General features: G+C 46.9%; 1 protein-coding gene across 2 annotated transcripts in view; it reads right to left on the reverse strand.

The window, feature by feature from the left end:
- INTS8 (integrator complex subunit 8) overlaps positions 1-13,107 on the reverse strand; it is a 2,196,017-nt gene that overhangs the window by 1,484,214 nt on the left and 698,696 nt on the right. For both annotated transcript variants that reach the window (XM_069621379.1, XM_069621380.1), the window contains exon 9: positions 12,269-12,424. In XM_069621379.1, the coding sequence (XP_069477480.1) occupies positions 12,269-12,424 (156 nt within the window). The remainder of the gene's footprint in view (positions 1-12,268; positions 12,425-13,107) is intronic.

Consider the following 13,107-nt stretch of genomic DNA (forward strand, 5'->3'; position numbering starts at 1 on the left):
GGGCTGAGCTGCTGTGATTCCCTGAGGATGGTACCCCCATCTGTGGTGATCTCACGATGGTGACGAACTTCTCAAAGAACCTATCCTCGCAAGCAGGAGGGGCACCTAATGGTGCTGCAGTGTTCTGGGCAGGCCCTGTCTCGCTCCCCTGCCTGATCTCTGGGTGGAAAGGGTGTGGGGTGAGCCGCCATTTTGTCTGGCCCGCCTGCAATTTTGGCTTGCTTCACGCCCCGTGCCTGAGGTGTGGTGATTGTTGAGCTGGGTGCAGCCTCCACCTGCACGCTGAAGAGCAAAGGTTGGGACCTTCCCTGCACCTCAGGTCGTGACCTGGGAGGCAGAGTGCCCTTGGCCATGGTGCCAGTATTGCTGCGTACATGCGCCCCCTCAGACATGGATCCAGTACTAGGGCAAAGCCACTTGGGAATGAGCCTGGTAATAGAGCCTTGCGGCCCCTCAGCGGTACGACCGGTAGGATCTTGCGACCCCTCAGCCTGCAGGCCGATAGCTGGAGTAGCCTCAGTCTTCTTGCTGAGTATAGGTCCTGGTTGGTCCCTCCCACTTGGGTGCTTCCCGGGGAAGGAGTCACTCTTACGGGGTGCAGAGGAGAACAAAGCACCTTCCTTAGGCCTGGTCTTCCTCTTCATGTGTGCTTTGATGTTCTCTGGGGGTGACCTTTCGAAGAGCTCTCTCCACCTGGCAAACAGATTCTTCAGAGCGTGCAGGGTGAAGGCGTTGCACGTGGTACAACCGTCGTCTGGACCAAGGCACTGGAGGCAGAGTGCGTGGGGGTCAGACGCTCGGAAGTGACCCTCGCAGGCTTGACACCTGCTGACACCCGCTATCCACATGTGCCGGGGAGGAGCGTGGCACCCGAGGACAGAGCAGTACCCGACAATGAGAAGAGACAAAAAAGGAAAAAGAACTTCTTCCATTGAAGAGCGCGTGGAATTACAAGAACGGAGGCCTAACCCAGGAGCGCTGTAGAAAGCGATCCGTTCCCGTCGACGCGGATTAGAGGACTGAGTAGTGGCGCCAGTGTGCCGAGTCAGGGGTGTGCATGCTCCCAGGGCCGCGCCCCCGCACGCATCTAAATTTACAGGGGAAGACTGGTGGACAAAGTTCAGGTCCCTTCCTTAGCGAGGGACACCCATACGGTATGGAGGAAAGGTGACGGGACATAGGAGTACCGCTTTCAGTCTTTCGCTCTGCAGTTTATTAAACTGTTCCTCATCTCTCCCTCTTGGTTTCACCATGTATAATTATCTCAGATTGGCGTGGTTGTCAATACGCCAGAGTGTTCCCTCTATCCCACTGTGGACTCACCAGTTCTTGATGGCGTTTCTTGTTTACTCTGTGGCCCCTGGTGACGGTCTCCTGCTGCTTTCTCCTTCGTGTCCATTTCGCCACCATTTTCCTGCTTCCTGAGGCTTCCCGCTGCGTTAGTCTGTTTGGCAAGGGACTCCAGTGATTAACAGTGAACTCCAGTTCTCCAACGCCGGCGAATGCCCAGGAGCCCTTCGCTGGCTTCTCACATTCTTGCCGTGTGTCACCTGCTATCAGAAGCCTTCTCCCTTCAGGTTCCCGAGCTGGTTGGCTCCACCAACTTCTTCCCTGATATTCCACGGAAAGAGCAACTCGCTCCTGCCAGCAGCTTCCCTGCGTTCCTTGTTTAAGCGATTTAAAGGTCACAGGCACTGGGGTGCGCTCGCTGCCACAAGAGCGCTGCCTGTGTTCTACATTACTCTCTTCCTCGTCCCAGTGTTTTGGGGATTATGGAAGGGAATAGTTTCTTACCTGTAACTCCATTTCTCCAGCATTGGTATCGTTCATGGATACACATGCTTAGAATATTCCCTGTCAGGCTGGGAATCCTCGGTAAATTATATAGACCTTTTCCATAGGAAAAATTTCAACACTTTTGGGCTGCCTGCGCCACTAGGACGTAGAGGTATAAGTAGCCCCGCCCCCGCGGCTCCCTCAGATTTCGACCCCCAAAGTAGTATGGGGGGACATCTGGTTTGCATGCTTGGGGAGGCCGGCGGGCGCATGTGAATCCATGAAAGATACCAATGCTGGAGAAATGGAGTTACAGGTAAGAAACTATTCCCTTCTCCAGCATTGGATCTTTCATGGATTCACATGCTTAGAATAGATTGTACAGCAGTATCCCCATAGTTGGAGGTGTGTATGCAAACCAATAACACTATAACCATAAATGCATATTCGCCACGGCTAAACTTCAAATCATAGTACAGGAACAGCTAAAAAACAACACTTTAACGTACATTAGCCGAAGGATATACCCCCTTAATTGGGGCCTACCTTATTGAAAGAGGTGCCGTAGGACTGCACAACCCATCTGTGTATCCTCAGCATGTTGTTGTTCGAGGCAATAATGCCGGGTAAACGTATGCGATACCGACCAGGAAGCCGCCTGACATATCTCCCAGCGGAATCCCGGACCTCAATGCCGCCGATGACGAAGCGGATCTTGTCGAATGGGCTCGTGGACGTCTTTCCAGCGGTTTCCCAGCTTTTGAGTGGCAAAAAGAAATGGTAGATGACACCCAGCGGGACAGTCCTTGTTTTGAGATTGCTTTAGCTTTAGCCGAAGGGCCATAAGCCACAAATAGCTGTCTTGTGTCCCTGAGATTTTGAGTGCGATGGAGGTAACATTTCAGAGCTCTTCTCACGTCCAACGTATGGAGAGTCCTCTCCGCAGCAGACGAAGGTGTTGGAAAAAACGTTGGTAGCACCATAGAAGAGTGCTTATGTAACATGGTAGGGACTTCAGGAATGAAATGAGGATTAGTAGCCAACACAACTTTATTTTTGTAAAACCTCAAATATGGTGGATCGATCACCAACGCTTGTATTTCTGACAGACGTCGAGCCGAAGTAATAGCCACCAGAAAAGCCAGTTTCCATGATAAGAATTTTAATGACGACGATGACATCGGCTAAAAAAGAGCCTTCATTAGTGCTGCTAGAACCAGGTTAAGACTCCAGATCGGAGGAAACTTAGTCGTTGGAGGAAAAGTTCGGAACAATCCTTTCATGAAATGTTTAATCAACCAGTCACTAAACAATGGAGTTGAATGTCTCCTCCGAGTAATTCTCGAAATGGCCGCCAGATGCACTTTTATCGATGAAAAAGACAAACCTTTTTGAGCCAGGAGTAGCAAGTATGGTAGAAGCTGCTCCGGTGTGATTCTAAGTGGACGTAAACCTGGCTGATCCCCGCACCAAATACAGAATCTCTTCCATTTGTATGTATACGAAGCATTCGTGGACGGCGCCCTTGCAGCTTGCAAAATGCGAAGACAGTCCGGTGGAATTGCTAACGTACCAAACTCGGAGAAATCAGGAGCCAGGCTGTCAGACTGAGGCTGTCCGGGTTGTGGTGCCAAACCGCCCCTTTGTCCTGAGACAGAAGGTTCGGGATCCTCTGGAACCTCATGGGCTCCGCTGCTGAAAGATGGAGTAGATCGGAGAACCACACTTGTCTCGCCCAGTACGGGGCCACCAGGATCACCCGACATGGATATCTGTGGATCCATTGCAGCGTCCGACGTATGAGTGGAAACGGGGGGGGGGGGACGCATACAAAAACTTGTCCGTCCACGGGAAGGAGAACGCTTCCCCCAGTGAGTCTTGCTGTGGCCACCTGCTCGCGTATTGTGAGCACTTCCTGTTCTCTCTCGTCGCAAAGAGATCTAGAGCCGGACGACCCCACTTTTCAAAGACACTGTGTAGTTGTTGGTCGTTCAATTCCCATTCGTGTAGTCGATTCATCTCTCTGCTGAGAGAGTTTTCTTGCACATTTTTGACTCCTGGTAAGTGCAACGCCAATAGATATATCCTGTGGCGGAGTACCCCCCTGTTTTCTCAGGTAAAACATTGTTGTCGTGTTGTCTGTCATTATCCGTACAACGGATCCCTTTATGCGTGGTAGAAAGAACTTCAGGGCCCAACGCACTGCCCTTAACTCCAGCACGTTGATGTGAAGGCTTGACTCCTCCGATGACCACCGACCTTGAACTTGAAGGGAATCCAGATGAGCTCCCCATCCCGTCAGAGAAGCATCTGTCACCACAGTCATCTGGAACACAGTTTCCAGTAAGGGCATTCCTCTTGTTAGATTTTTGGAGATTCTCCACCACTGAAATGCCTGCACGAGCTTGCTGTTGATGGTCAATTTGTCCGACCAACGACCTTGACTCTGTGCCCATCGATCCGTCAAGAACTCCTGAATGGGCCTCATGAAGAGACGACAATTGTTGATCAAGGGTGTACAGGACACCATGGTCCCCAGCAGGGACATGTACCTTCTTACTGACACTCTGGTGTTGACTTTCCATTCCGATGCCTTGTGCCGTAGTTTCAGAACTCTTTCGACGGATGGTTTTACCAATCCTGACTTCGTCTGGAATTCCGCCCCCAGAAAGACCAAGGTCCTTGATGGCATTAAGGAGGACTTTTCGAAGTTTATTTGCGAAGCCCAAGCGCTGTAGGAGGGACATGGTGGCCTTCAGACTGTCCCGTGCCCTTTCCGGAGATAATCCCCTCACTAACCAATCGTCCAGATATGGATACACATGATGACCTTCCTTCCGTAACCAGGCTGCCACTGGAGCCAAACATTTCATGAACGTCCTGGGAGACTATTTTAGTCCGAATGGGAGGACCTTGAACTGATAGTGGGTTCGCCCGACGACGAACCGCAGAATCTTTTGTGTCGTCGATGCATCGGGGTATGAAAGTAGGCGTCTTGAAGATCTAGCAACGACAAAAAATCTCCCGGTTGTATCGATCGGATAACCTCTTGCAGAGTAAGCATTTTGAACTTTAGATTCTTTAGCAGCTTGTTGAGAGCCCGTCGATCTAGAATGGGATGCCATTTTCCATTGGGTTTCTTGACCACGAAGTAACGCGAGTACACTCCCTTTCCTCTTTCTGCCACCGGGACCAGTTCTATAGCCCCTTCCTGCACCAGTATCTGAAGATGGGATTGTGGTGAGAACACTGGCGGAATGTGTGGTGGCTTGTCCTTGAACTGTAGGGAGTGACCCAGACGTATCGTGTCCAAAACCCATTGGTCCATTGTTATGCGTTCCCACTCGTCGACGAGACACTCTGCCTCCCAGGACGTCTTGAAACTTGTCATTGCTAGGTTTTTGCTCATCGATCCTTCGCCGACGATGAGTAGGAGCCTCCCCTTCTTGAGGACTGATAATCTCTGCCTCTACGAGTAGCTTGGGCTGCTCGTCTGTAGCCTTGGGAAGAGTAGGAGGGTCTACTGAAACCTCGGTCTCTAGGTGATCCAAACCCGGAGTTTCCAGAAGCTCCTCTGAAAGGAACAAAAATTTCTGCCACTTTGGAGGGCTCCGAGTGACTGAGCATTGTCAGAGTCTTCTTTCATGCCCTTCAAGGCTTCATCCACTTTCTCGCCAAACAGTTTTTCCCCTTTGCACGGCATGTCCAGCACCTTGTATTGCACCTCTGCTCTAAAAGTCATGCACTTAAGCCAGGCTTGCCTCCTTAACACTACGCCGTTATTGATTTGTTTAAAACCGGCCTCCGCCAGGTCGACAGCGATATTTATGGAGTGATTGGAAGCCTCTTCCCCTTCACGTACTAGCAGCATAGCGGACTTCCTGTGTTCCTCTGGCAGATGGTCCAAGATAGGAGCCAAACGATGCCACATCTCTCTATCATACCACGCCATAATGGCCAAGGAGTTGGCTGCTTTCACTGTAGTCGCACCGACTGACAATACCTTATTTCCAAACGCATCTTGTCTCCTGGCATCATTGTCCGGCGGGGTCGTGCATTTGTGTTGCGACCTCGCTTTTCTGGCCGCAGCAGCGGAGACCACCAAATCCGGCGAAGGTTGAGACATCAAGCATTTCGGGGTTGACTCCGGAGCCTTGAATTTCTTTTCCAACTGTCCTTTTATCGCCGGTTCTGAGAAAGGATGACGCATGGTCCTCAACCCCTCTTGCCAGATATGGTCCAAAATGGGGATAGCAAACATCGATTTTCTTCTCTTGCCCATATGATCGAAGAGAAAGCAATCTTTCTTTACTTCTTCCGTTGCTAGGCCAAATTCCGCACACGCTTTTCCCATCATTGCATGGAAGGCCCCGATGTCATCCGGTGGTGATGGTTGTGCCGGGCTCTTTGGAGTTTCCATCTCTGCATCCGACTCCCATGTGGGGTCCCTTGAGGGGGATAATGAGACGTCTGAAAGAGACCCTTCATGTTCTGACTCCGACTTCAGCAGTTCTCCCTCCTCCGAGTGTGGGCGAGAACAATCCTCCTCCACCGGGCAAGCTGTAGGTATTCTGGTCGTCGAGCGAGGAGCCAGGTCTGGTTCGGCGACGACCGGCGTAGCCTGCGGTACCGTCGGGACACTAGTGTGAGGCAACTGCGTGTCCAAACGCTGTAACAGCTTCTGTAACGTGTTCAACACCTCCAGGGACAATAGAGACTGGGGATTCAGCAAGGAAGAGGCGATTGGGATGGCACTTCCACTCGGGAGCTCCCCCGAACTGATTGCACGTAACCCCAGATCAGTCGGCTGTACGATCGGACCACGGTTATCCTCCGCCGACGAGATGGAAAGGGCCGCTTCTGGCTGCAACAAGGCCTCAGGCAAGATCAGGTCGAAAACTTCCGGTAGCCAACCCACTGAAGGTGCTACGGTCGACATTTTCTCCATAGCCGCTGTTTGACCCGCCGAAGTGATCGCGGGAAGAGCAGGCGCAGATGGCAAAGAAGACGTTGACGATCTGGCCGTCGTCGATGACGAAGTTTTTGGCGCAGAGCCTTGCGGCGTACTCGCCGGTTTTGAACTCGACTTGTGGGTCGACGACACTCGACTCGAGGTAGAGTCATGGCAGTCTCCCGAGGATGATTTCAATTTTTTCTCTTTTTGTTGAGGAGGAAGAAGATGACGTTTTCTTTGACGAAGAGTCCCTTGCAGGATGTTTATCAGAGGGGTGTTTTTCCGATGAACGTGGTTTCTTCATCGGGGGCTCTGCCGACGCAGAGCGACAAGGGGGCACTGGAGATTTAGATCTCGAGGCAGTAGGGCCTACCTCCGATGCAGGGTACGCACCCGCCCCGTCATTGAGCCAAGTTACCAGGCGTCTGTTTCGGTCCTTCAGGGTCTTCTGGGAGAAGCCTTGACAGATCTCACACGTGTCGGCCGAATGATGAGGGTGAAAACAGTAAATACAGTCCATATGCCCATCACCTTCATACACTTTAAGACCGCATGTAGCACACGGACGAAACAACGCCTTTCCAGACATTTTTCGAGGGAAGTCGAAGAAGAAGAAGAATGCACAACCTAGCAAAAATAGTAGATACTCGAGGTAATCCCACTACTTTGGAAGATGGTTGAAATCTGAGGGAGCCGTGGGGGCGGGGCTACTTATACCTCTACGTCCTAGTGGCGCAGGCGTACGCGGCCCAAAACGACGTAGATGGGACACAAAAGTGTTGAAATTTTTCCTATGGAAAAGGTCTATATAATTTACCGAGGATTCCCAGCCTGACGACAGTGAATATTCTAAGCATGTGAATCCATGAAAGATCCAATGCTGGAGAAATAGTAGTTCCTTCCAAAAAAATACAGAACGACATTTTGCAATGGGTTATAAAGGCAAACTAGGTTTGAAAAGAAGAGTATGTGGAATTGGAAAAAGTGTATTTCATAATTTTACAAGGCTGGTTAGAGTTTGAGAGTTGGCCTTTGGGGTATAACAAAAGATTGGTACTACTCTCCATGGGTGGAAGAGGGAAGGTGTTAAAATAGGCTAATAGGGCAAGGGGAATCGGAGATGCATCTTCAGAAAGGAAAGGGGTATAGTAGGTCTCACTCTATGATAGCTTAAAACCCTCCAGAAGATTGTTTCCCCCATGTGATCCTGCCTCATAGCCGCCCCAGGGTCAGGTAGTGGCTACTTTCCCCTGGCCAAATGGGAGAAGGTCATTGAGGGAAAGAAGTGAAGATACCATCAGATTCATCACAGAACATTCAGCCCTTAACCTCTCCTCCACACACTCTGCAGAACCATATAATCTATATATATTGCCCTCCAAAGGATCACTCACAAACTCATTGTTTTCCTTTCTTATTTCTTGTTGTGGCACTCGATATGCCTATCTGACCTCAGCGTTTCCATCCAAAACGGCATCATTGCTGCTTAGCAACTAGTTGCTACGGTGTGTGCATCACTTGGGGCAGACCCAGAAGCGTAACTACATGGCGGGCGCTCCTGTTGGGAAGCATGCAGAGGCCCCAACTTTTCAGTGACCCCAGCATTCACCTGCAGGATGTCAAAGCCTCTCTGCTGCTGCAACACTGACCCAGAGTGCACAGCAACAGCGGACACCGAGAGCACATGGACTGGGAAAAAGTGCTCTGTCGTGCAAGCTCTGGGGGTGCAGCAGCTCGTCGGGTTCTTGTCAACTCATTGCCAGTGTTGTAAATGAAGATCCATGCATCAAGTTATTTTCTCTCTCTTTATTCAGGTTAATTCATACGCAGCCCCACCTTGCCAACCTCTTCTCTTGGCATCCTGTTCCTTCTTTCTATTTATGGCTTACTAATTACTGAAGATGTAAAAGAACACATAGTTAACATAGCAGAATCGCTGCCCGAATTCTGGATGTAGCATTGGCATCAGGTAGTATCCCTACATTCCTTAACACTAACTATTAACAGCTATTCTTAAAAAACTATTGCTGACCCAGGTTTACCTGAAAATTACAGACAAATATCTAACATCCCATGGAAAAATAACTAATAACCAACTGGTCAATCACAGTGAAGAGATCATCATGAAAACAGGTCTAGTTTATGCTCAAACAGGAGCAAGGAAACAGTCTCCCTTTTCATGAGAGAAATAAAAAAGCCCTTGAAAACATGCCAAGTGTCCTCGTCTTCCTTGACCTATCTGCCACTTACGATACAGTCAAGCATCAGACATGGATACAAAGGTTAAAACTTAAGATGGTAAAAAATTAAACTGCCTTGGATTGAATCACCAACTACCTAGAATATACCACATTGAAGGTGAGAGTGGGTGACTCAAGCACATTCCCCTTGAACTGTGGTGTCCTCTAAGGTTCCATCTTACCCGCTGGTTATTTAATGCTTATATTAAGCCCCTAGTAGACATCAATGAACATTTCTCAAAATCCTTCCACTATTTGCTGATGCTTCACAGGTACTACTGATCCAGGAACTTGACGACAAACCACATATCACCAAATTCCTCCACAAATCCAATATAGGACCATAGATGATAATCTCTGCTTTAACACATCAACAAAGATATCCTTTTGGGATGCTCTCCCTCTCAATGTGACCTTTCCCATAAACACTCATGTGTACCACACCAACCCCATCTAACCAGGTGAAGAAAGTAGGTGTCATTTTCTATATCAAACTTTCAATACAACCGTAAATTAACTCTTTGGCCCAACAAATCACAATTCTAGCTCACTCATATGCTTAAAACATTTTAGCCCTACTTGAATCTGCTTAAATAAAGATCACCAGAAAGCTCATCATCTCATGTCTGGACTATTGTAAAAGCCTTTACTTATGGCTAAATAAAAATCAACAAAGCCAATTTCAACTTATGCTAAATAAAGCAGAAACATTGTTGGACTCCAAAGTTAGTATCATATGTCATAAAGCCCACAATCGCCTCCTTGTTATAAATAGTATCACTCATAAAGTATACTGCATTACCTTCCAAATCCTTAACACATCTGAACTCGAACATAAACAAATATGTACCAACAAGATTGTTGGGCTCATTCATCAAAGGGCAACAACCTAACAGTACCCAGGTCCAAAAGATAAATTCGGGGGAAGAGATACCAAAAAGTCCAAACCTCAAACAATCTCCCTTTCCCTTTAAAAAGAGATGCCAACCTAAAGCGTTTCAAAAGGAATGTAGACAATTTGCACTTTGAACAGCATACCTAATGTTGAAATTGTCACATACAGTAACCAACTAACCATGTTCCAAAGCGGACTCTTAATCATCCTGCAGCACATACATGTAACTATTAGCACTTCCGCCCTATGGCCACACTTAACCATTACCTGTTAATCTCAAATCTGCCTGCCTTGGCCCTGCGAAAGGTGACCTGAACATATTGTTGCCAGAAGGAACCCATGTCCACTTGTTTGTTGTGTGTAATGTCAATGCTCCAAAAGTCATCAGAGACTTCTGTACATTGTGGTGCTTGGCAAAAGCATTACCCACACATTGCAAAATCCACCCTCCCAATGCAGATCCCTGATATCACTGAACTGAAGACTGCTGGTGCTTGTAAACCCATCCCACGTTGTCTACTCTTGCATATGTATGTCATAACTCTGTAAAGTACAATATGTCTTGTAACGGTTCTCCAAGGTGCTTTGAAGTGTCACTCTCAGCGTGTTGGAGCCTCATAAAACTCCAAATAAATGAGAAAAAGGTAAACCTAAAGAACATGAGAAGGAATGCACCTTCAGTCAATATTCTCATCACAGGAATCTCGGTACATTCTACAAAGTTAAGAAAACCTGCAGCAGCTAAAACAATTAGGGTGTCCTTATTCATGATGAACGGGCTATTCGAAAAACAGCCACGCTATACCTGAACTTTGAAACACAGTAGGTTCTAGGCTGGCACGATTTATCTCAGCATGATAAAGTCCACCTCTACATTACCATTTACTCAGAAATATATTACTTGTGACAAGTAGGCAGTAAACAAAACGAGGTTACAAATGGCAGATTCTAAAAGCTCTAAATGACCAAAGTATTCCCAACACCATTCACTTGAGTACTCACTGCTACAGGAAGAAATCGCTAACTAATATGCGGTTAGGGATACCGCCTTTTAGAATGAAAATGGGGAGTTTATCTTCCGTCTTGCAAGATTCCAGCATATATGAACATTCAGAGTCATAAACACACTCCAAGATAGCCAGAAACCACTACAAGACGAAGGGCATAGTCAAACGGGCTTTGGCAGAGTTAAATATCACAGCCTCTTGTGGGTAATGACGAACAAGGAGTTCCTGTTGGAAATATTAAAAGACTGACTTTAAAACCGATGCTACCCGAAAGATTCCCAGCTCAGTTCTTTTATAACTCCATTCAAAGTCTCAAACGCCTTCTTCTGAAAAACGTGCCCCACTGGAGAATTTTGAAGACTATCTCCTGAACCTGGGCCGTGAAAAATAATCTCTACAAAAAGGGTCCCTTATGTCTGGAAAAAATATTTTATCCCATCCATTTCATAAACAGATTTTTTTCTGCCTTGTGTTGAAGGACCATGCCACATGTGTTTGAGGTATCTGTTTTTCCATTCTGATAAAGTAGATGTTGAAAGTGTGAGCTGCTTGCTTAATGCAAATGTATTTAAGATATATTTTGTATAAAACTAAAACAGACACATTTCTGTATATTAAACAGGCTCTAATTAATTTCACATTCCCCATCATTGCAATAATATGATAAGCCTTGTGTATGCTGTGCATCTGACCTGGGATTATTGAGACTTAATCGAGAAATTTGTCAGGATGCTCTAATGTTGCGGATTTAAGGTAGAGGAATTTTGTTTTAGTGGCGACTAGGGTGGCGATTGATCAGGCAGTGGCTTAAGTATTCTGGAACCCTTCATTGGCATCACTTCGAAAAAAAGGGAGCTTTTGGTTATGACTACGTACGTCCCTTCCTGGCTATAAAAGTATGACTTACAAAAGTTGGGGTTAGGTCCCAGGTGGGGCCTTACTAGGAAGGGGCAGGAAATACATTTTCCGAGGGCATGTGTTATGGATTAACTTTGTGATCACTTCCAAAACAGGAACGGGCACATGTCTCAGATTTGTGGTCAGGCAGTGACACCTTAGAATAAGTGGGCTGGGCATAGTAAGGGGTAGGGTTTAGACAGGAAAAGGATCTTCTTACAGAGGAAAGGGGCTTAGAAATAAAAAAGATGGGGTGTACATCACAGCCCAGCGGCATGATTTCCTACACACAGGGAGCAGCGTTTAGTAAGGATATGAGAGTTGCTTACAAATGAAGAGGGACAGCAACCTGTGACTTGGAAAAATCAACAGCAATTTATGTTGGACCAACTGAGCCTGAACATGGCGAATTGAGCATCAAATTGGATGTCTCCATTTGACAGGATCTGCAGGAATGGCTCAAATCTAAAAGTAAGCGACGTGCGCTTCAGTTCCTTACTTGTAAATTTCCAGATCTCAGAGAGTTATGAATTACACTATATGGTGTTGCTTGAAGAGAAGGAATTTCAGAAGAGAATGCCAAGACTCCACAGGCTTGACAGTAGCCAGCTAACCTCTTCTCATCAATTGTGCAATGGAGCGAGGCAGAACCAATCTAAAACAAACAATAAATACAGGCAGAGTAATCATTTAAAAAAACAGTACTTTAAAACATCACTAAAATAAGTGATTTAAATCAGAGCAGTACATGCAAACGTCTTAAAGTGTACCACTATTTAAAACAATTTTGTAGTAACGCGATCATCTGCACGTTCTTTACTTTTAAGAACCCCAGCACTGCCAAGACAAATGATATTTTAGCCCTGGCAACTGAAACAAGACTAATGGGAAACTGGGTAAGAATTATCAGGTAACTACATACTTGGTGGGACAGCAGTTTAAAATTCAGGTGGGATTCAGAAAGGCGATAACACAGTAGCAAGCAATGGACAAATGGTGACTAGAAATATTATAACATGGAACATATTGTATATATGGCAAATATTACTTACCAGTAATAATCTCCCTGTGGCTTGCATCGGCTTAGGATCACATGCTTTGCATAGGTCGCCATCTAGTGGTTGGTGCAGATTACATGCTGTGTTTTCGAATTTTAAACTGGGTGCTGACAGGGGTTTGTTTTGTTTATTTTATTTATAGTGCGCGCCATACCCTGGGGCATCAGGACCCAAGACATAAGAATATGTTAAGCTTAGTTTCAACTGATTGTGTGTCAACACAATAATGTGTAAAAATAGTTTTGAACTCCATGTTGCTGCTTTGCAAATTGCTTATAAA

The sequence above is a fragment of the Ambystoma mexicanum genome, chromosome 5q (assembly GCF_040938575.1).
Source record: "Ambystoma mexicanum isolate Mex_15411 chromosome 5q, UKY_AmexF1_1, whole genome shotgun sequence".
NCBI classification, from domain to species: Eukaryota; Metazoa; Chordata; class Amphibia; order Caudata; family Ambystomatidae; genus Ambystoma; species Ambystoma mexicanum.